Source organism: Muscardinus avellanarius, assembly GCF_963383645.1.
Source record: "Muscardinus avellanarius genome assembly, chromosome: 11".
Classification (NCBI taxonomy): domain Eukaryota; kingdom Metazoa; phylum Chordata; class Mammalia; order Rodentia; family Gliridae; genus Muscardinus; species Muscardinus avellanarius.
The window spans coordinates 107,913,355-107,938,340 of record NC_137797.1 but is presented as its reverse complement, the minus strand read 5'-3'; the positions used below and the strand labels follow the sequence as shown (position 1 = coordinate 107,938,340).

The 24,986-nt window shown below is 38.0% G+C and overlaps 1 protein-coding gene across 1 annotated transcript in view; it reads right to left on the bottom strand.

Moving 5' to 3' along the window:
* The window catches only part of PIK3C2G (phosphatidylinositol-4-phosphate 3-kinase catalytic subunit type 2 gamma), a gene marked incomplete at both ends in the record, with an annotated part of 285,908 nt that overhangs the window by 246,902 nt on the left and 14,020 nt on the right, over window positions 1–24,986 (bottom strand). Inside the window, 4 exons of the mRNA XM_080705040.1 lie at window positions 1,462–1,525; window positions 4,882–4,952; window positions 13,365–13,467; window positions 24,407–24,521. Coding sequence (XP_080561166.1) covers window positions 1,462–1,525; window positions 4,882–4,952; window positions 13,365–13,467; window positions 24,407–24,521 — 353 coding nt within the window. The remainder of the gene's footprint in view (window positions 1–1,461; window positions 1,526–4,881; window positions 4,953–13,364; window positions 13,468–24,406; window positions 24,522–24,986) is intronic.

The window sequence follows — 24,986 nt, the reverse complement described above, 5'->3', positions numbered from 1 at the left end:
GTTCATCTGGAAAATCTCAGACACTGTGTCCTATTAATGAAGTAATTTAGTTGTAAGCGATGATCATCATTTGCCAGTGATCATGTAAGGACAGTATTTCTTTGATGTTTTGACAACGTTGAAGTCATACTGGAAAAACTCACAATGGTCTAGGGTTGCTTTCAGGGTGAATTTATAGGAGATGAGTAATATAATCAGACATCTAAATTTAGAAATTAAGAACTGTTACAGATTCTTAAAAACTCATGCCTGGGTATGTGGAAGAGTGCTATGATATGTTTGCAATGCTGAGACATTTAGATAACCAGGATTCATTCATCAGTAGATTACCATGGCTTCAACAGCATTCCTACGTACAGCCAGGGGATATAAATGACCAAGTTTTAAGGTGACCTGAGTACCTAGCAAGTTTCAAATTCTACAGTAGAAAGAATGATTATCCCAAGGTTGAAGAACTGAGTTCAGTCAGTTATTTAATGGAAAAAAAAAGGCTTCTCATTTGTTTTAAAAAATAGGCTCTGACTCACACAATTTTCTGTAATAATATGGTGTTTTACCTCTGAACGACTAACTCTCCCTGGAAGCAGCCATAGGATATAATATGATCTGTCTAATGGAAATCACAACTTAGATGTGCAAAAATATGGCCAAATTTCAGTAACCTTGGACTGAGACCATCATTTTCTTCTATCAAGCAAGCTTCCCCTCCCCTCATTATTACAGAGAATTGATGTCTCTATGCAGTCAGACAGCAGCCAGAAAATATGGAGTTATTCTAGGTACACCTTTCCTTTCTGTTTAGTCTTTCACCTAATGATATAAACTTCACACATTCACCTGTTGTAGATCTGTCCCCTTATCTCTCTTCCTATAGCAGAGCGTAGCTCACAACCTCAACTCTTAAAGGTAATGAAATGCCCCTCTCACCCCCCCACCCATCATTCCTCAAATCTGCATAATAGTTCCAATGGCTTCATGTTCCAATGGCTGGTAAATTAGAAAATCATTAAATCGGCTATATAAGGGTCACAAGATCTTATATAACGTTTCTCTATTCCTTTTGTCTGGTTTCTTTCCAGTATCTAACCTTGAATGCTTGAAGCCATACAATATTTTATACAGATTCCTAGTCATATTTATGATGTTCCTGTCTCTGTTTTTGTTGCCAAAAGTTATCTTTACTCCCCAACTTCTCTGGCCACAAAACACGAATTAGTTTTCAATATACAGTGTAGATGCTTTAAGTTTATTGCCCCTTCCCCGCGTACGCACAGGTCTTTTAAAATACCCATAACATTTATTGCATAGATCACTTTAATTTTCCATGGTAGGATGGAAGCCCCTCAGCTAAAGAACCTCTGCTTCATTCATCTTTGTATCTTCATAAACTTGCAACATTTTAGAAAACATGTATTCTTAATAAATGCTTAGAGTTGATTATAATATAACAAAAGCTAATACCTGAGAGTTCAATAGGCATTTCAGGTGGAAGTCATATTTTTTGATTACTGTTGAGAGGCATTGTCTGGAAAGGAAGCAAAACGAAACAAAAAGATTTGTTTAAATTGGGTGGAAAAATTATCTCATTATCTTTCTCATAAATATTTATACAGGCTCGGTTCTAGTTCTGTCCTAGTATGTAGTCTATTGTAAGCAGAATATAAGCAGGATTACTCAATATATTTTGAAAACATTTCATGTGGGTGCATTACAAAGTTTGTGTAAAGTGATGGACAGTTCTATTTATATTTGAACATTTTGGCACTCCAAAGAAGTCATGACACATTGACCAAACTTTCTAAGGGCTGACATTTACAATAAATGATTTCAAAATGTAAGTTTCAGTGTAAAGTGTGCCATTGTGAAACATATACATTTGGTCTATGTCTGTTCCCTAAAATGCTTAGAATCACCAAATTGGGGCCTTGTTCTCTGTTGAGGAGTTGAGTTACTAATGACTAGACAGATCCTCCACTGTCCGGGCAGAAGCTGATCGTGGGACAGACCAAGGCAGAATTAGAAGGTGAGACCATCAACCCCACTTCTTAATCTCTGGAAGAAGAGAAGGGCTGAAGGCTAAGTCAACTGCCAGTGGTCAAATGACTTAATCAGTCATGGCGATGTAACAAAGCCTCCATAAAATCCCAAAGGACAGGGTTTCCTGAGTTTCCAGGTGGCCAAACACACGGAGATTCCTGGGGGGCTGGAGGGTGCTGTGAGTGGGTAGCACATGGGCACCCCCTCATGCATACCTGGCCCTGTGCATCTGGACTCGTTTAAAATATCTTATAAATAAGTTGGTCAAATTAATCAAATTGTCATTATAGCAAATTAATCACACCCAAGGAGGAGATCATGAAACATGATTTGTAGCCTGTTAGAACCACAGGTAAGACAACTGGGGCTTGAGACTGGCATTTGCGTGTGTGTGTGTGTGTGTGTGTGTGTGTGTGTGTGTGTGTGTGTCTGTCTGTCTGTCTGTCTGTCTTAAGGACTGAGTCTTCAGCCTGTGAGATCTTACTCTCTCTCCAGGTATACAGTCAGAACTGAATTGAGTTGGAGGACGCCCACGTGGGGTCCACTACAGAATCGACTGCTTGCTTACAGGTGGGGAGAAGTCTCCACACCTTTCAGGGCTATAAACATCTTCTGCAGTGATGGTCTTGGTGTGGGGACAGAGGAGAATTGGTCTATTTTTAAACTCAAAAGAGATTCCTCAGCTAATAATGACAAATATTAACATCCAGAAATGATGAATATGCGAAATCACGTAGAGTTGCATTTGGGATTGATGGCGAATATTTATAATAGATACATTTTTTGACACCAAATCTCTGCATTTTCTTTCCTAAGCTTCTATTTTTTTCAACTTTATCTGTGCCTAGTTGAAATATATGTGACCTGAATAGCGATTCTTGTGGGCTTTGCTGTTCAAAATATTTTTCAAAAAACATTAATTTTACCTTATTATTTTCACTGAAAACTTCTGAATTAAGTAATGCGTTACACAAAACAGAAAACATAGCATTAAAACCCATGAATACATTTTGATGTGTTTTCTCACTTTTTACTACATCAGCAAGTTAGTGGAAGTCCATCTGTCAGTCCAAAAAGAAAATGTGTGAGATAGGTAAAAGTCAGGAAATGAGTTGAAAAAGAATAGCATGCTTTTTTTTTTTTTTTAATGAAACCTGTTCCAATAACTATATAAACCTCTAGGATTACACCAATTTTAAGCACTTTTTTTTTAACCTATGTATTTGTTTTATGAGGAAAAACCACTAGAAAATACTGAGGGCAGGTAACTTGACCAACCTTTTTCTTTTTTCTTTTCTTGTAACAGGGAATGACCCCAGGAACATTCTACCTTTCGGGGCAACACCCCCAATACCCTTCCTCCTTATTTTTGGAAGCAGAATTGCTCACTACATCGTTGAGGCTGGCCTCAAACCTGTAATTCTCTTGTCTTAGCCTCCCATCTTGACCAACTTCTAAGAGGCAGTTGAGTCCCAAGCTAGGGAGACCAAATCAAAGCTACTGCCAGCTACTGCTTGACTTTCTATGAAACAATCAGGTGGCCTGGGGCAGGCAGGCAGAGCATCGTGGCGGCACAGAAGGGAAAGTCTGACGCTGGCCTTGGTGAGGCTGAGGATGGACCTGTACTACTTAATAATGTTGAGGAGAGATGAGGCTCCGAGCTGCAGGTGGCAGAAGGGGACGGCACTCTGAGCCAGACACGTGTTTTTAGTCACGGCAGCAGCATAAGGTCTGCGTGGCGGTTGGGCTGCTTGTTGAATTTCTCTTCCTCAGCGTCCACAGCAAAGAGAAAGCAGCACCCCCAGACTTTGTGCATTAAGTTGATGTCAAAAGTGCACTCTAGTTCTAGCCATTTTAAAATTCTATAGTGCGAGGCTGGATAATTTGGCAGGGGTCGTGGAGAACAGAGACATACATGGAAAGAGCATGGTTTAATGACAAAATGTGGCCTTTGAATATTTCAGATAGATCTGATTTTATTCTTGCCACTAGTGCCTCAAGGGGTTTGGGGCAAGTTATTTAACCTCTCAGAGCTGCAGCCTGTTTGTCTTCAAAGTGTATGAGTACAGATATTCACAGGGTTTGAAGGAAATTAGACAAGGAAATGCCTGAAAGACTTAGAGCGACTCCATGAAAGGATAATTATTATTACTAGTCAATAAAAGCAATTTAATTCATGTTTTATGTCAGGTTTTGCTCTAGAGATTAATGACATATGTCACAGATTGCCTTTTTTCCTAGTTCAGCTCAGAACAATTTAATTTTAGATACACTCAAGCTGTCGCACAGATACCTTCTTCGAGTTTAGCTTCTGCATAGATTGATTCTTCCAGATAGTGCACGGATATATTTAGTTATAAGGAACAGCTATGATGTATTCATTTCCTGTCACTTGAGTCTTCCAATCAGAAGCCATTCTTCTGCTTATGATATACTAATTATTGTCAGGCAGCTCCAGAAGGAATTTTAGGCAGGAAATGGTGACTTTGAAAGTATGGAAATTCGGTTTTACAAAAACTTTAGTTACACATGTAAACCCAAGTTTACAAAATGAATAAGAAAAAAAAAGTATTGAAAAATGTAATAGCCAGTAGCAGAGATATTCTGAAATGAATGTTAGATTGTTCTGGAAGGTGTTAGCAGCTCTCCTAGTATATCTGAAAATCTGTGAAGAATAGATAATTATTAACAGAATTCAAGCAAAAGAAGATGTCTATTAAAAGCACAATAGCTTCTGTGGTACTAGGGAAAGGATGGGCTTTAAGTCAACTCAAAAATATTGTGATTTGGCAGTTGAGAACTCAGTCGGAAAGGCATCTTTGAATGGATATAAAAATGTCGTACCTGGATACTTTCCAAATGTGTGTGAATTCTAGAAGCTGGTTCAGATGGAGCTGACTGTGGCCATCTTCATGCTGTAGACAGCAGAAAACATTCATATTTATAGAGGGCGTCACAGGATTGGGCACCAGATAAAAACAGCTCTTCCAATAGTGTTCATTCATCATTTTTATGCTTTTCCTTAAAGACCTTATAAAATTCTCTTTAAAAGTCTAAGCCTTCTTTTCAGGGGTGAAACGGAAACCGGGCTTTGGTTGAGGCTAAACCTAGAGGGCAATTGAAAAATGTGCCTGGCCACCAAGGTCAGATGTTAAGGTAGGTGCCAGTTCCCTTTGCTTGCATAAGCTTTTCCCTCCTCCTCCTTCTCCTCCTCCTCCTCCCCTTCCTCCCTCCTCCTCCCCCCTCCTCCTCTCCTTCTCCTCTCTCCTCCTCCTTGCATAACCACCTCCTTCTCCTCCTCCTCCTCTTTCTCCTTTTCTTCTTCCTCTCCTCCTCCTCCTTCTCCCCCTCTTTCTCCTTTCCTCCTCCTCCTCCTCCTCCTCCTCCTCCTCCTCCTCCTCCTCCTCCTCCTCTTTGTCCAGGAATGCCATTATAGTGTAAGACTTGACATTTTGCCGGGTGGGCCATCAGCCACATAATGAACTCCTCCATTTTTTTGCTTTTCCAAGTCTTGCCACCAAAACGTCGGGGTCAGAGAGATTCCCACTTCCTGAACACTATATTATGCTAACGAATGGCAAATGCAGGTATGAATAAATGCATATAAATTCCAGGCCATATAGGTTGGCAGCTGATTTTCTCCCCATCTGATGAGGAACTACTCATTTTAATATTTTATTTCTTTATTTTTGTGGTACTGGAGATTAAACTCAGGGGTAGATTACCCCTGATCTACACCCCACCTCTGATCTACACCCCAGCCCTTTTTTATTTTTATTTTTTTATTTTGAAACAGGGACTTGCTAGGGGGTTGAAGCTGGTTTTGAACCTGCAATCTTCCTGTCTCATCCTCCCAAGTACTAGGATTACAGGTGTGCACCACCATGTTCAGCTACTACTCATCTTAGACTATCAGTCCCTTGGCCGTGAACAAACTCAGACTCACCCTTACACAACCTCCCCAAGGAAGGGAAATCAGAATATTATAATGATACTTGCACATTTATGTTGCAGCAGCACAACTTACAATAGCCAAATTACAGACACAGCCTAGATGTCCATCAAAGGATGAGCGGATCGCAAAAGTCTGGCATATGCACACAATAGAATATTACTCAGTCATAAAGAAGAACTAAATTACACCACTTGCAGAAAACAAATGGGCGGAACTATGAAACTCGAGAATATTATACTAGGTGAGGACAGCCAGTCCCAAAGAGCAAGTAGATGAATGTTCTCTCTTATATGCGGAAGCTAGAGAGATATTTAAAATAAGGGAGACATTAAGTAGATGAGCAAAGACCCCAGGGGAGTGACTGAGGGGGACCAGGGAAGGGCAAGGGGGGCAAAGTCATGAAGGACAGAAGAGAAGAAATAATGCCGTGAATGTTTATGAAATTGCCAGTTCTAACCTTAAAGACATGCAGGGTGAGGGTGAGGAGAATTGGTGGGGAGGGCAACAAGAGTTGTATGCATGTGTTTTTCTGACACTCTGTACCCCCAAATGATACAAAATGACAATGCACCCCCCCTCCCCCCGCCCTAAAAAAAGAAATACAACTTTCGGCAATTCTACAGAGAATGCAATAGAGTTCATCGCAATTACTTTATTTCACCACGGGGTGGCGACAGAGTTGAGCGCTGGATGAGTTCCTCTAAGCCTGAGGCGCTTGTAATCTGTGTCACTGTACACTCTTTTAAAATCATCTATTCAACTTTCTGAAGATAAAATCAGAAAAAAATCCTCATAAGAACGAAGGTCAAGGGTAAGTTAATTTTTATGCTGGTTTGTTTCAAGAATAAGGTAGTAAGAAGCTAAGTTTCATGGAAAGAGTAAGGCCATGACTGTAAAGCAATACTTTAAATGGGTAATTTTAAAGAAGAAGATTTTACTATATTTATTTTAATTTTTATTTTCATTTATTTGTAGTACTGGGTATGGAACCTTCTATCTCTGGTCTACATTCCCAGACCTATTTTATTTTTTATTTTGAAACAGGGTCATACTAAGTTGCTGAGAAAAAAAGAAAAACTTTGTAGAGATGCTAGGGAATATAAAGGCTTTTTCCTAATAATTTACATCTAGGGTCATCGCGATGGCTGAAACAGAAAATGTGGTAGTGATAAGAATTTTTTTTTTTTCTGAAACAGAAAAAGCCAAGCTTTAGGTATATTAAGTTTGCTAAACAGAAAGGGAAATACAAAGTGAAAAAAGTTAAAAAAACCTAGGAAGTTTTGAACTTTAGCACCTGGCATTTTCTTTTTTCAGCAGTTAAAACTGAAGCAATCATGTAAATAACATGATGTCAATATTTGTGTGCATTGACAAATATACATTAAAATATGTAGTTATTTGCATCTGTGTATATCATACTCATGTTCACTGTAGAAACCACATTATTCGGCTTCTAGAGGTAAGGGGGGGTGTGCAGAATTGGCCTTTGCCATATTGCCATTTATGAGAATTTTTAAAATTTAAAGTATCTCAAAAGGCTAGAGAAAAATTCCAGCAGTTGTACATGTAATATATCATGTAATTTATTTTGCTCCACAGTTAAAGGCCGTATCTTGATCTTAAGGAAAAGGTAAAACCTATTTTTTCATATAAAATTTTATTGCTATAATTGTTGTATGAATATACCACTGAGCTGGAAAGAAATTTTGCTTTTTGATTAGTATCTGTAGTGTTGGCAATACATTTAATCATCTTGCAGAAAGATAAAAAGAACAGAAGTTTAAAAAGATTCAGTTATTTATCGCATCAAATCAAGGTAGGAATTTTAAGATTTTCAAGTCTAAGGTAGTTTCTAAAGACCATCAAACTGCTTTTTTTGAGTAATCTCCTGAAATAAGAATTCAATTGTCATATGTTCATATAATATAATCAAGTTTCAAATCTAGGGAATATATCTAAGCAGAATTGAGCTTGGCAATGTCTTTTATGATTAGAAAGCTCTAAAGTCTCTACTGAAAAGCAACAGTGTCAATAAATTTAGTCAAATGATAACTATTATATTCATTGTATTATGTGAAAATGCTATTAATCCACATCTACAGTTTTATTGAAAGATAAGGTAATTGTTCATAAATATTTAACTTATTGGTGAAATTCTAAAACTCAAAGAGAATTTTGACACCACTTTTTTTTCTTTTTCTTTTCTTTTTTTCTTTTTGGTGGTACTGGGGTTCCTGGAAACCCTTCTATCTCCGGGCTACACTCCCAGACTTATTTTTATACTTTATTTGGAAACAGGGTCTCTTAAACCAGCGCGGCTGGCTTCGACAGCGCAATCCTCCTGTCTCCGCCTCCCAAGCGCGGGGATTACAAGCACACGCCACCACGCCTGGAGCTTGACACCACTTTAAACAACAGAATTAAAAGAAGACACCAATTATCTCTTTATGCTGTCTATGTAAAATAATCAGTGGTCAATTATTTTAAACATAGTAATTCATATAATAAAGAGTCCCATGATAATAAAATTTCTCCATTATATTAAACATCAATATATCACATAATCCTGGAAAGAAAATTTTATAAAACTCATGTTAAAACCAAGGCAAGCTAGGTGTGGTAGCACATGCCAGTTATCTTAGTACTTGAGAGGCTAAGACAAGAGGATCGCGGGTTCAAGACCAGCCTCAGTAACTTAGCAAGGCCCTCAGCCACTTAGTGAGATTCTATTTCAAAATAAATGAAATAAGTGTGTAGCTCAGAGGCAGAAAAAAATCCTGATTTCAATCCAGGTTTTTAAAATCACACAAAAAAGCCAATTATCATTTACTTATTTTTGTCATATACAGAATTTGCTACTGGAAGTGTAATTTACTCTCACTTTAAACAATAATTATGATATACCAGACTTGTTGATATGATTGCTATAATTTGACCCTGAGTGTCCCTCAGAGGCCCACGTATTAGAGTCCATGTCCCCCTAGTGCCACTAGTGGAGGTGAGACAACCTTGGTCAAGGAGGATGTGGTTACTAGCACCTAGAAAAAGAAGCTAAGAATCCAGGTGTACTGGTGCGCGCCTATAATCACAGGACATGGGGGAGCTGAGCCAAGAAGATCACAGGTTGGAGACCAGCCTCAGGATGTTAGTGAAACTCTCAGCAACCTAGCAAGACCTTGTTTTTGAACAAAAAAATAAAATGACTGGGGTTCCATAGTTTGCCAATTATGACTTGTGCTGCTATCTTCATAGATATGCACACATTACCATGGCCTTCTGGTTTTAGTTCTTTTGGACTCATAAAGAGGACTCGCTAAGTTGTTCAACGACAGATAAATTGATTACAAAATTTGGGGTCATGTACACAATGGAACTGTACTTAACATAAAGAAGAAGAAAATTATGTCATTTGCAGGGAAATAAATGGACGGAGCTGGAGAATGTTAGGTTAGTGAGATTAGCCAATCACAAAAATGTTAGGTTAGTGAGATTAGCCAATCACAAAAATGTTAGGTTAGTGAGATTAGCCAATCACAAAAATGTTAGGTTAGTGAGATTAGCCAATCACAAAAAGTGAAGGGTCAGATGTTTTCCCTCATATGGAGAAGCTAGAGAGAAACTGGAACACAGGAGGGACTCAGGGCAAAGGAGCCCTAGCGGGGTGAGCGAGGGGACCCACTGAGAGAGGTGGGGGGCAGGAGGGAGACTGATGAGGGAGACACCTCAAGGACATGGCGCAGAGATACACACTTATCTAAGACAATCACGGTGCTGAGCGTGGAAAGGGGGGGCGGGAGGGGGGTGGGGTGGGAGCTGGGGGGGGGCTCAAAGAGTGCTGTGTGCGTGTGTCTCCACCATCTTGGTGGAGTGCCTTACACTGCACTAATAAAAAAGGGGCTGGTGGGTAGCTCAGAGGGAAGTACCAAGAATGAACGAATGAAGTCAAGAGGGCTGTGCCAGGCTAATAGGAAGGCTCTGAAGCATCGCAGAGGTCTGCAAGGTCACCCTGCCACCAGGAGGCGCAAAGGCGTGGAAGTGTGGATTTGTTTCAAAGACTTCCCTTGAGGGAGCCCTGAGGTTCCCTGTGACCCAAGTGCACCTTGGGAATCGCTTCCAAGTACTCAGCCACCAAGAAACTCAGATAATTAGATAGATAGATAGATAGATAGATAGATATTTAGATAGATAGATAGATAGATGATCGATAGATGGATGGATGATCGATACACACACACACACACACACACACACACACACACACACACACACGCCAGTTTCTGAAAGTAAACTATTAACTCTTTTACTGAAATATAATATTTTCCCCTTTGGAATGTGATATTTAAAATTATCTTGAGCCGGGTGTGGTGGTGCACGCTTGTAATCCCCGCGCTTGGGAGGCAGAGACAGGAGGATCGTGCAGGTTCGAAGCCAGCTGCGAGCGCTGGCTTAGGAGACCCTGTTTCCAAAGAAAAATATAAAATAGGTCTGGGAGTATAGCCCGGAGGTAGAAGGGCTTCCAGGAACCCCAGTACCACCAAAAAAAAAAAAAAAATTATCTTGAGTTGGCAAGTAAAGAAGTGGAGACATGGAATGCCTTCCTATTGTACATGAAACCCCCCAGGGCTCTCTAACTGCAAATCAGGGCAGCTGGTTTTTCTGGACACTACACTGCGTGAGGGCTGAGCCCTTGTTGATTTCGTCCACTGTCTTACTCAGGGTACAGAGCTCAGTGGACAGCAAACACGTGAGGACTGAATGGAGAATCTGCCGGCACCTGAGCTAGGAGCTGCGGGTGTACTGTCAGGCTCAACGACAGTGTGAGTGCCAGGTAAAGTTGTGGGGAAAAAAGGCATTAATATTCTTAGCCTACAATTTCTTCACTTAGCTAAGAATTACTGTCATTACAGGAAGTAAAGGTTTATGAGGAAAGTTAGTGTGAATCATCAAAAACAACCATAGAGCTTACCTATTTCTATGGTTAAAATAACACATTAAAAGTAGACATTTCTAGTAACAACTGCGCTCTGTACATCCAGAAATGACTCTGTGCCTGTCCTTGGGCAAGACAGTGGCGGTAACACTGGCTAGAGGACACGATAATATAGTGAGCGCATGATCACCCTACTTTTGTTCAAATACCATTTCCCTGGTTTACTAGCTGCAAGACTTTGAACCATTTAATTAACTCTTCAGTACTTCTAATTATATAATTATATTAATATAATATAATTATTACAAATTATATTAATATATAATATACTTATTATAAATTATATTAATATAATATTGGAAAATAATAGTATTTACTACTCCATTTTGCACATGGTCTATTTAATCACTTAAGCCACAGAGAACAATGGCTACCACCTAATATATTCACAATGTGGCCAATTATTATTAAATATCTATCAGGACCCAGACTTTGTGCTGCATGAATATGGCTGTAGAAAACAAAGCAAATAAAAATAAATGTAAAGCTAGAATTTTGCCCAGTCCCTCTAAAAACTAACATCCTATCCCTTTGAGAGTAGCCTGCAAATGCAAGGACATTTTTCATAAAAGTGGATAGTATTCTGCAGGCTCTGAGGACTCACAGACTGGGTTCAAGCCCAGACTCCTCTCCTCACCAGTTTTATGATTGTAATCTTGGGAAAATCAGGGTGGCACCCAGGAACTCTGTTTTCTTATTGCCAATAGTATTTGCCCCATAGAATTATTAAGAATAAACATGATAGAGATACTAAAATCTTAGACATAATATATATGCTTTATACATATTATATCAGAGTAACCACACAGTAAGGATTTTAAAATAAACCTTCATTTATGGAGACCAAAATGTGAGTAATTGTTGAGTGACGACTCTGATAAGAAATTATTTTTTAGAAACACACAAATTAGAATCCTGCATTTTCTCTTTTTCCTTTCTCTTGCAGTGAAATGTAAGGATTTCAGCTTTTTCTGCAACATTGAAGGCAATCTGAAGAATCCTAGGTTTATTAATATTGACAGTCTTTATTGTACTTTATAATGTTTCTTGGTGGAGATTTCAGATACAGAGCCCTGGAGCTGTTAATGGCAGCTAGTTGGAAACTAGATCCAAAAGCTGTTTCTAAACAGCTCTCTCTTGGTCTCATTATGTTATAATCCACATAGACATAGCTCAGACAGATGTGCCACCTGACATTTTTTTTTTGATGAAACACCTCATACTAGGAAAAAATAAAAGAATCATACACTAGAAACCTTCTATCTGATGGAAATGACAGGGTGATAGGATTTTTGCTTAAATCAGGTAATTGGAAGATTCTACAGATAAAAACTACAAAAATATCAAAGTTCACTGCACACTGTGCAATTTGGGCTGGAAGTAACTTCAAAACATTACACAGAGACTAAAAATCTCATCTAACAGCATGGATTAGAGTCATTAAAGCACAGCAATGCTTCTCTAGCTAGTTTTATTACATACAGTGTGAATATTAATCTGACCCAATATAAGTAAGCTGTGTTGACATGGACACAGTCTTCAAGGGAAACAAGAACTGTTGTATCTATTTTGCCTTCTGTGGTTTCCCCTTTACTTTTTCTATTCCCTTTACTTCTAACTATGTATGGAAGGTATAGATATGGCCTTATTAAGTTTCTTACAAATAATTTTTAAGAGACCAAATTGATTTGTTAATATTCTGGGTGTGTTAGTCAGCCTGGGTTGCAACTACAAAATGCAACCATATACCAGAAGATTTACATGACAGACATTTTATAGAAGTGGAATTCAGGAAGTTGATCAGGGGTAGGACCTTCTTCCTGGGTTGTAGACAGCCTCCTTCCTGTTTCAACCTCACACAATGGAAAGAAAAAGGAAAAAGAGAAAGCAAGTTTCTGACCTCTTCTTGCACGGTTACTAATTTTATTATGAAAACACGTATTGTGTTCTCTTTTATTTTATTTTTTTGGGCAGTATTGGGGAATTCTAACCCTGAGCTATGCCCCAGCCCTATTTTTTATCCTTTAGTTTGAAACAGGGTCTCCCTGAGTTGCAAAGGTCCTCATTAAGTAGTTGAGGCTGCCCGCGAAACCCATTCCTCCTGTCTCAGCCTCCCAAGTACTGGGATTACAAGCGTGCGCCACCATGCCTGGCTTATGTTCTCTTTACAATCTACCGTCCAAAGACCCATTCTCCTCCTCCTACCACTTGAGGATTAGGTCTCCAACATCTGACCTTGGAAAGGGTTTCCGTTACTATATTCAGATAGACATGCATTCCTTAAGCCATATATTTCCCAGTTACCAAAAGGCCACAAAGGTAGGAAAGTTATCATCACCTGCATCGGTTTGCTCATGGACATCAGAACTAAGAAAGTCTTACCTTTCTAGAGAACTTTGCTGGAGCTGCTCTGTTTTGCTGTAGATGAAGTTGAATAACAGATTTGTTTTTCTGAAATATTCTGTGGCTTCCCAAACAGTGATCACTGAAGAAGAAGATCAGGAATCAAGTCATACCCTTCCATAATATCCTCAAGTATGGATTTTTCTCCCCAACCTCATTGCTTTTTTTTTTTTTTTTTTTTTTTTACAGTACTGGGGATGGAACTGAGGGACATTCTATCTCTGAACTAAACCCCCTGCCCTAGTTTTTATTCTTTATTTTGAAGTAGGGTTTCCCTGAGTTATAAAAGGCCTCATTAAGTAGTAGCCAAGGCTGTCTGCGAACCGAGATCCTCTTGTTCCAGCCTTCCAAATGCTGGGATTACAAGTGTGTGTCACCACGCCGGGCTCTACCTTTTGTTTTTGACATTTAGTTTGGTAAGTTCTGGTAATAGTAATTGTGAATATATATATATATATATATATATATATATATAATTATACTATATATAGTTGTATATATGTGTGTTCATAAGTAAATAAAATGGGATATCTATATCTACATAGATTGATAACAGCATATTTCAATTATTATAAATGCATTAATAATTTAGAAAAGTAAAGAATTTCTTACTGAGTATTATTCTGTGATCAAGAATTCTTTATATTGTTAAAGTAAGTTATCCAGTCATCTCAAAACTAAGGAGGAGCTGCTCCTGGGGAGTCTGATGCCCCGAGGTCTCTGTGTGGACCGGGGAATCAGAGCTCTGTGATAGAAGTGTCATGGCTTTGGAGACACACTGAACTAGTTCCAACATCTTATGCAGGCCAATTAATCTAACACCTGAAATTCAATACTGTCCTCATTACAGTCGAGATATTGATGTCTACATCAAAGGGCTGAAAAAGAGATTAAACAGAAAAGAAGCCCCTCTATATTTCAGGTATATTTAATTCTTTATTCCTTTCTCTCTTTTTTTCCTGTTAACATTTGTCAAGAATAAAGTACAGAAGGAACACAGTGAAATAATGTTTGTGAACAGTATTTTAAACATAATCTGATGATTTTTCTGTGAAGCAAAGGACTTTTACTATATAGTCTCCTTTCTTTCAAATTTTACATCTCTGACTCTTATTTTTAAAATGGTATGTTAAGCTAATGCATTTTGTTCAAAATATTTTGGCCAAATAGTTGAAATAATTCAAGAGAAAATATTATTCTAGAAATCTGGGACCATTATAGTGATAATTTACTAAATATTTGGGACTACTTACACTTAACAATGTCAGACAAATACTTACCTTGTTAATATCTATTAAGTTCTCATTATGTTTTGTATTTTGATAAGTGTTACTTTTAGCACTTAACGGCTATGCTATTTTTGATCTATGAACAATATATTACCTTTAACGATCTAGAGGTGAGCTCTCCAGCACAGGAGGTGCCAGACAAACGTGGCTCCTGATCATTTGCACCGAGGCTAGTCTAACTGAGATGTGCCGTGCACTTAAATACACACTGGACTTGAAAGATTTATCACAAAAAAACAATGAAAAACACATCAACAACTTTATTTCGATTATATGCTGAAACAATATTTGGGGTATATTAAGTTAAATAATATATAATGTTAAAATTATAAAATACTTCAATAAACTTAATTTTTTAGCCTTTTGTATTTTTTAAATCGTGTGTCTTGGTGAAGTTCAAGGTAGAGGCATACATGAGCCTGGCAGCCATCTGATGGCTTTTTTTTTTTTTTTTTTTTTTGGTGGTACTGGGGTTCCTGGAAGCCCTTCTACCTCCGGGCTACACTCCCAGACCTATTTTTACATTTTTATTTTGGAAACAGGTTCTCCTAAGCCAGCGCATGTGGCTGGCTTCGAACCTGCGCGATCCTCCTATTTCTGCCTCCTAAGCGTGGGGATTACAAGCTTGCGCCACCACGCCCGGCTCGATGGCCTGTTTTAAAGTTAACATTTCTCCTCCTTTGTATTCCTTCTTTCCTTTACTAGTAGAAGGAGACCTGGCACCTGTGGATCTGCATAAGAACTGACTCAAAGAAGACTTAAGAATTGTATTCCTTCTGATAAGCACACCCATATGCCCCTGACCTGCAGATCTTAATAAGAACCAACTCAAAGAACATGAATTACATCTCTTGTGATAAGACACCAGCACGGCCCCAAAGGACAAACTCTTAAAAGTATCTTGACTCCTTTGTTTGGGAGAATCCAGGGATTCGTCCTGAGCACTATAGTTTACTGGTTTCTCTGATTTGCTAGTAAATTATTACTTTTATCTTCATGCCAAAGACTGGCCCCAATTATTGTATTCAGCAAATTTAGGCAAATACCAGGATTTGGTAACAGAAATGTATTATGAGATAATAATGTCATATGTAAAAGAGACTATTACAATTTGATTGTATGATTATCAAGAAACAGGATTGCTGGTAAGTTTTAAAAATATTTATATAAGAAAAGTTAGTAATTAAACTTTGTTTCTTCACACTTAGTATGACTAGATGAGATTTATAAGAGGTATACAAAATGCTATAGTATTTCACTCTGCTTTCTACAGTTCTGTCTATACCCATACATGTAGGCATACAGGTTCAACTGGCATTGGCCACTTTAAAATTTCTATGATGCTATATCTATCATGTCTTTAATTCTAGTAAGCTGGTCTTTGCAACTAATAAATAGTCCTAGGTTTTGTGCTCAAAGTGGTACCTGGAGTTGACTGAGCACAGGTAAAGATCAGTGCTCAGGTGTTTCCATAATGATCAGTGTTCTGTTGTTTCTGTAAAACACAGCTAGTCAAGTTCATTCTTGTTTGCTTTCAGAGACAATGCAGAGGAAAAGTGAAACTTCATTACTTGAAGACACAGTAACGGACTGAATTTTAGAATGGGGGCTTATAGTTAGTTAGTAGCAGTGGGTAGGTAATGCTTTTAAACAGAGACTTTCTCTATGGCGCATAAATCGACACCAACATCTATAACTCAAGAAAGAACTGGACCACCTAGGCCATTCAAATACCATTCAAATACCTCACTTTTCTTTTCTTTTCTTTCTTTCTTTCTTTTTTTTTTTTTTGTGGTACTGGGGATGGAGTGCAGGGACATTTTACCTCCAAGCTACACCCTAGCCCTAATTTTTGTTCTTTTTTTTTTTTTTGGTGGTACTGGGGTTCCTGGAAGCCCTTCTACCTCCGGCCTACACTCCCAGACCTATTTTTACATTTTTTTCATTTGGAAACAGGGTCTCTTAAGCCAGCATGCGCGGCTGGCTTGGAACCTGCGCGATCCTCCTGTCTCTGCCTCCCAAGCGCAGGGATTACAAGCGTGCGCCACCACGCCCGGCTGTTCTTTATTTTAAAACAGGGTCTCACTGAGTTGCAAAGGGGCTCACTGAGTAGCTGAGGCTGGTTTCGAACCTGTGCAATCCTCCTGTCTCAGCCTCCCAAATGCTGGGACTCCAAGCGTGCGCCACCACGCCCAGCGGTACTTCACTTTTCTTAAGAATTCCCTCCAGCCTGTAAAAGGCAACTATTGGTCCTACTTCCTCACTTAAATACGGTTATATTTCATTTATTTTTCATTTATTTATTTATTTATTTATTTATTCATTTATTTATTATTTGTACTAGGGATTGAATCCAGTAGCATTCTACCTGTGAACTATACTCTCAATCTCTTTTATTTTGAGTCAGAGTGTTTTTTAAGAGAGAGAGAGAGAGAGAGAGAGAGAGAGAGAGAGAGAGAGAGAGAGAGATAAATGGATTAAAAAATTAAAAACCACCAATTAAAATTAGGTGCTATTGCTTAAAGAGTACAATAAAAAATATATAGTAAGCCTTCAATTTACCATGGACAACATAGAGAATGATGACCCCCACAAAAATAACAGAATGAAATGTTACTACCAGTTTATAAATGCATAGATAAGAAATAAACTCAAAACAGAAACAAAAATTATTCAGTAATGGAATTAAAAAGCATTTCCAGGATTTCATACACTCCTTTGAAAATGTGGAAACAAGGAGTTCTACGATAAACACCTACTCCAAGCAAACCATCGGTGATCAGACAATTCTGAAAAGAGGGACACCTCCTTCAAGAGTTTCAGACAGGACTTCAGGAGGGTTTTCACAAGGAGCACTTGTCCTCGTAAGTGACAGCTTCCCGACTTACAGCCACCGATGATGTCCTCATGGGAGGTAGAAAGGGTGACGCTGACTATCTTGACACTGTCAACCCAGGCCCGATGTTGTATTTACATCTTAGAGGAGGGCATTTCTTAAGTTGCTGAAGGTTTCCCTAGTTGCTGAGGCTGGGCTGCAGCCTGTGAGTCTACACTCTCAGCCTCCCAAGGACTGAGGTTAGAGTTGTGCACCACTACACCTGCCTGGTTATATTCTTTCATACGTAGAGTATATATACAAAATTAAATTGAATGTCTATAAATGAAAAAGCTTTTTAACCTAGGAGAAGTATATAAGTCTCAGGGTTGTAGTGCCTTCTTTAGTAAGCTATGCAGTCAAAACAATTAGTTAATAGGACAATAATCTACATAAATAAAATTAAGACAGAGAATCAAGGAGAAAAATACAACAGTGATACTAGAGCTTTATATCTTTTGTAAAAAAAAATATGTACTGAGCTCCAAGGAGCTCTTTTTAAGGTGTTTTGAAAAAAATATATAATATAGTCACCATCAGATGAGGTAAGAAATAGAGATTTTATTCTGTCTTAAGCTTTCATTATTTTTTCCCCATAAAATCTCCAAAGGAGAAACATTGTGTAGCTTTTACTAATACAAAACATTTGAGCACTGAGATTAAAAATAGCACACTTCAGCCTTATTAACATGCTAATGGGTAATTTGTAATAATGAGTAATTCAGAAGTTCTCTAGCTAATTACATTTTAATTTAAGGAAATCAAGGAACCGGGTTACATAAATTTCAACAAATTCAAAATGGGGAGGAGATTTAATAATTATTAGTCTTTTAAGTAACAAAAATCAGTTGATAGCTGCATGCTGGCTATTATTTTTCTGGGTAAAATTAAATTAATGTTGTACCTACATTCAGATCTGATTCACCATGTCTTCTTGAAAACCCTATTAACACCTCTGAGAATTCCTTCATCAGCCTGTTCATTTGCATAATCTGCATAATTCAGTTCTTTAGCAAACATGGAGCTGAGCCAAACTCATGTCTGTAATCCCAGTACTTGAGAGGCTGAGACAGGAGGATTACAGTTTCAGGGCCAGCCTCAGCAATTTAGTTAAGACTTTAATCAACTTAGTGAGATCCTGTTTCAAAATAAAAGGTAAAGGGGATATAGGTATAGCTTGGAGGTATAATTCTACCTCTAGTACCAAAGAGAGAAAAGAAAAATAAACAAAAGAGCAAAAATAAACAAAAGAAAACCTGATACTAAAGTATCCTATAATTTCTGCATGGAGAATTTACTAACAATCTGCCTTTATTTACTGACCAGAAGCTTTGTCTTGGGAGCCTTGCTCACAAATGAAAGAATACTTAGAAGAGCCCACATAGGAAGACCCGTGGTCCAGGACAGAATTACTGAATGAGAAGCAAGCCCAACTTTATATGATGCTCTTGTTGTTAACAATTTATTAAAGATAAAAGCAAAGTTTATTTTAAAACTTCAGAAGAAGCACTTTAAGGAGATATAAAAAGTAACTTAATGTAACTCAAGAGAGATTTATTCACAGGGTGTACTTTCTGAAATTTGCACAAGCCCAAGGTTACACCACGTTCTTTTTCTCCTCCTACAAGGTCCTGGGATTTTATAAAGTCCAGAATGTTATAGCAGAATAGGCTGTCATGTCAAGTTTTAGGCTGCTTGGACGTGATGAAAATAATCAAATTTTCTGAACTTTGCCAAATGAAACCTTTAATTTTGGGGAAAGAAAAAAAGACTCCCTACAAGAGCATATACAATCCAATTTTTATTGGGTTGCAAATGCTCATAACACTAAGAAGTGTTATGAGTATAATCTATTATCGTAAGTTGTATATACTTAGTTTTTCCCTCATTGGTAATTAATATTTTTTTTTCCTTTGAGTAAAAGTCAACTCCAATTTATAGCTAAATGTTTAATAACCAACCAAATGAACACAAATTATCATAGGATTAACTAAAACAATTTCTAAATAATAGAAGTTTTTCTTAAGGGTATCTTAAAACTCTAATGAAATGCATTTAGTTTTTGAATAGGACTTTCTTACTCTAATAAAAGTAATTCGTATTCTCTTTGGGAGTAGCCAGGAGAAAGAAAGGAGAGTCCCAGGTAGAGCCAGACCAATCTACTCCATGCTCCTGATGAATGAAAAGGTGGGTCCTGCCTTTTTTTATTTTTTATTTTTATTTTTTTGGTGGTACTGGGGTTCCTGGAAGCCCTTCTACCTCCGGGCTACACTCCCAGACCTATTTTTTATATTTTTTTTATTTAGAAACAGGGTCTGTTAAGCCAGAGAGGCTGGCTTCGAACCTGCGTGATCCTCCTGTCTCTGCCTCCCAAGCGTGGGGATTACAAGCGTGCGCCACCACGCCCGGCTGGATCCTGCCTTTTTAAGTTGAAGAATCTGTGACTCAGCAGAAATACTTGGAGAGAAGAATGGAACCAGGGGAGAGAGGAGGGAAAGGGGAAGGCGCTGGGGAAAGAAACTAACCAAATTATATTATGAACACTCGCAAATGTGTCACGCTGACTACCATAATTGTGCATAATTATAATATAGCATTAAAATTAATTTAAAACCTTGTGTGAGGGTGTATTCATTTCGAGTCACCCCACCCATGCCATTTTGGCATGGGGCTGTATTTCTATTTTCTATATTTCTATCTTTTAATAAACTTCTTTAAACCTTCAAAAAAAATAAAACAATGTGTGAGTACTTCAGTGTGAAATTTTTTGTTATTAAAAGATTTCTTTCTTTTCTACAAATTTTTTTAAAGATTCTGGGTTCTATTCATTGGCAATGGTCTGTTAAATAATGAAGGGAGCTTTGCTTTGTTTTGTTTAAATCATGGCTGTAAACCCTGGCCATAGCTGTAAGCCACAGCCCCAGGCAGGATTGTCAAGAAAGAATATTCAGTTCTTTTGGAAGCTTTTGTCAGTAACTACTGACAATGTAGTCATGATTCATTCAGCCAAAGCGTTTAAAAACAGAAGATTTTATTGTTTCAGATAGCAGCTGAGGAGAATTGTTTTAAGTTGGATTAGAAAGTAAGATTTGCAGCAAGGTTTTCAGGAGGAGAAATTACTTAAACCATGTGGATGAGGAGTGAGAAATAGAAAACCCGGCATTATTCCCCACCCCACTCCACCCTGCCTCCCAGTTGATGCTGGGCTAGAGGATAAAGAATACAATTTTGAGGGAGCATGCCAGATCGTACATTATGAAGAAGATTACAGGTCTAAACGAAGGTAAAACTATTGTTACTCCCTGGGAGGAAGGAGACACGGGAACACTCTAGGCTACAGATTATAAAATACAGGATTATCAAGGACACCCCGTCCTGTGGCTCTTTAACTTGGTGGCTGAAGACCACAAATGAAAGACTTTAACAATTTTGAATGAATCAGATGATTTGTTCTCTATTATTTCTATAATTAATTTATCACTTAATGAATTATTTAATTTTCTAGTGCTGGGGATGGAGTTTAGGGATTCACGCTTGATCGGCAGGTTCTCTACCCCTGAGCTATGGGCCCAGCCCTCTCTAATTTTTTCTGATTCTAATTTGCTGGTTTTTGTATTTCATACTTTATAATGCTGAAAAAAAATTTTTTTTATTAAGCATTCATGGACCCATGATAAAATTATAAAGTTTATATTCTAGTCCTTGAGTTTATTTTCTGTTCATAACATAGCATGTTATTTAAATATTTATTTATTTATTTATTTATTTATTTATTTATTTATTTATTGTGGTATTTTAGATGGAATCTACAAAATCCAGGGGCATTTTGCCTCTAAGCTATACCTCCAGTCCTGTTTTATTTTTATTTTTGAAACAGGCTGTTGCTACTTTGAGGCTGTCATCCAGTCTTACAATTCTCCTGTCTCAGCCTCCGAAGTACCAGGATTAGAAGTGTGTGTCACCATGCCCTGGATTCAAATTCTCTTTATACTTATTTTCTGAGGAGAATATTGACAGTTAATAAGACTGTGTTTGATATATTTGAACTACCTGGTAGGCATAGCATGTTATCCAGATGGAACAATCAGAAACATTATTTTTTAGAAGAGTCAGTATTGATAGATACATCTGAGACAGACAGAGAGAGAGAGAGAGAGAGAGAGAGAGAGAGAGAGAGAGAGAGAGAGAGAGAGAGAGAGAGAGAGGGAGGGAAATAAAATGAGAAAGTTATAGAATATTTTAATTGAGAGAAAATGTTTCTGACACTAAATTGAGATGAGTGTTAATAAGTTCCCAAAACTCATATAGTTTATTTATAAAACAAAGAAATTTTAGATTTTAGTTCACTAGGAACATTATCTTCCTTAATTTTGCAATATGTGACAAGATATACACAGCTTAATTACTTTGTTTAAATTAATTTTTATGCAGTGTTCTATTCTAGAAAAGAGGGTCAATACCATTTTTTTGAACAGTCTAATTCTGAAATCATTACTAGTCTTGGCCGGTGGTGTCTTGCTACTCTGGAATGTGAACTGTGGACTAGCAGCATGGGCGTCAGCCCAAGGCTTGTTAGAAATGCTCCAGTCCTACTGAATCAGAGCAGGACAAGGTGGCTTGCATGAGTCACTAAAGTTTGAGAACTTCTTGTGTTGGTGTGTTAGTAGAAATGGAAACGTATGCGTAATTGGTAAGGGCACACATATCGCTATGTAGTCATATTTATTTTTATGCCACTGTTTCAGTCAGCCCCCTCACCTGCTGTAGTCTATACACCACACACACACACACACACACACACACACACACACACACACACACACAACTTAGGGGAAGGAAGGATTCTTGGATCACGGTCTCAGAGGTTTCCATACACAGGGCCTGCTCTGAAGCATCAACAGTCGGTGGTGGCTGAGTGTGCGAGGACTCTACTCTCATGGAAGCCAGAACTCGAGACAGAAGAGGAGGCCCGTGGACACATCTTGTCCTGAAACCTGACAGCTTTAGCAGTGCCTCACCTGCCCATATTACCCCCTGATAAATCCATCCAAATTGTTAATTTTATAAGTTTAGTAGAATTAAGTAGCTTTGGAAACATGTCAGAAACTATGATACTGTAATTAATAAAAATAATATTAATAAAAATGAGAATAAACCGGGCATGGTGGCACACGCTTGTAATCCCAGCGTTTGGGAGGCTGAGACAGGAGGTTCCAGGTTTGTGGATGGCCTCAGCTACATAATGAGACCCTTTGTAAATCAGTGTGACCCTGTTTCAAAATAAAGAATAAAAAATAGCGCTAACGGGTGTAGCTTGGATGTAGAATGCCCCTGGGTTCCATCCCCAGTACTGAAAAAAAAAAAAAAAAAAAAAACAGAGTAAAATTGGGCTATTTATGGGCAATTGACCTATTTGAAACAAGGCTGAATCCAAGGTCCACTGTAAACTTTCTCCACATTATACTTTTTAAAGTTTTTCTCCTCTTGAAAACTATTTTTTTTTCTGGATGATAGTTTCTATTGCTAAAACTTAGTACGAATATTTGATAATGTTTCTTATTCTCTGGATCTAATGTTTTGGCATCAGCTGAGGTCCAGGTGTGCATTTGGAAACTTGGACATTCATAAAATGAGTTTTAATGAGTAGTCAGTGTAAGAATAAAACTATTAAAATATTTTTCTTAAGCCGGGCGTAGTGGTGCATGCTTGTAATACCAGCATTTGGGAGGCTGAGACAGGAGGATCGCGGTTCGCGGACAGCCTCAGCTACTTAGTGAGGTCCTTCGCAACTCAGTGAGACCCTGTTTCAAAATTAAGAATAAAAAAAATTGGGCGAGGTGTGGAGCTCGGAGGCCAAATGCCTCTGGCTTCCATACCCAGACCTGCAAAAAAAAAAAAAAAAAAAAGTTAAAATATTTTTCTTATAATATGCTTTAAAAAAAATATATGCTTGGGAAGGCAGCCTGCTCACTGAATGTATTATGGATCCAAACAGGAAGAAAAAGAGATATAGAAGGTTTTTTTTTTTAAGGCACTGAGGATTGTAAGGATTGAACCCCAAGGGTATTCTAGCCCTGAGTTATACCCCCATCTTTATTTTATTTTTTTATTTCGAAAAGGGTCTTTAAGCTGCTGAGGCTGGCCTAGAGCCTCTCAAGTCCTGAGATTATAGGCATATGCCACCACACCTGGCTTAATAAGCTTTGTTAAGGGTGGATGAGCAATTTTTGAGGGGTCGACACTGATTTTAGAACTAAAATTCCCATATCCTCGGAATGACCTCAGTCCTGGACAAACGGATCGTTGGATAACCTACCAGTGCTCATTCAAGTACCTGATGCTGCACATACACATGATATCAAAAGAGACAAAGAAGAAGACTATCAAAAGCTGGGCGTGGTGGCGCACGCTTGTCATCCCCGCGCTTGGGAGGCAGAGACAGGAGGATCGCGCAGGTTCAAAGCCAGCCTCCCTGGCTTAAGAGACCCTGTTTCCAAATAAAAATATAAACTAGGTCTGGGAGTGTAGCCTGGAGGTAGAAGGGTTTCCAGGAATCCCAGTACCACCAAAAAAAAAAAAAAAAAAAAAAAAAAGGAAAGGAAAGAAAAGAAAAGAAGTCTATCAAAATGATTCATAAAACTTCAATTTCATCACAAAGATGTAAAATTGATTTAATGCTATCAGCTCCAAGAATATCATCTTTGTCTTGGACGAATGCTTTCCTAGTATGCTTAAGGCTGTAGTTTCTACCCCAGGACCCCTAAAAAGAGTATAAAATTTGGGTAAAGTCTGGTTTCAAGAAATAAAAACATTGACACTATAAAAATGATCAAAATTGACATTCATAATGTACTTACAGCTGTAAAAATTCATCAGAGCCACATATACGGAGAAGATACTCTTCAGGGAGAGGTTGGTCGTTTGCACATAAATGTAGAATTTCTGCAATTAGGTCTTTGACAAGAAAACTACCTACAAACAAAGGTGAATGATGAAGGCAATTAAGAGCTTATCGAATACTGGCTGGGGAAGCTTTTGAGCACAAAACAATGACAGCAACATTACAAAGTATTTTCACTGTCTAGCTCCATCGAGGGGAACTGAAACGAGATGCATCTCATTCATTAAGCTGGTGAGATTTAGAGATATTTTTTAAATGTTGCAATTCTTTGATCAGTTTTCTTTTCATAAAACATCACAATGCTAGGCATTATGGTCCTCATGTTAGAACCCTTGGTGCATTGTACCTCTGCTAGAAGATATTTTTCTGCTTCAATATTAAAATAATTCAACAACAGTGAACAAGTGATTATCAGTGTTCTACCATGGAGATAGGAAAGTATCGATTTTATAGTGAATGTCCCTGGACAAGTGATTCCTTCTGTTTGACTCAGTTTCTATGTAGTTAATAGACGTTTATAAGAGCATGGCTTAATT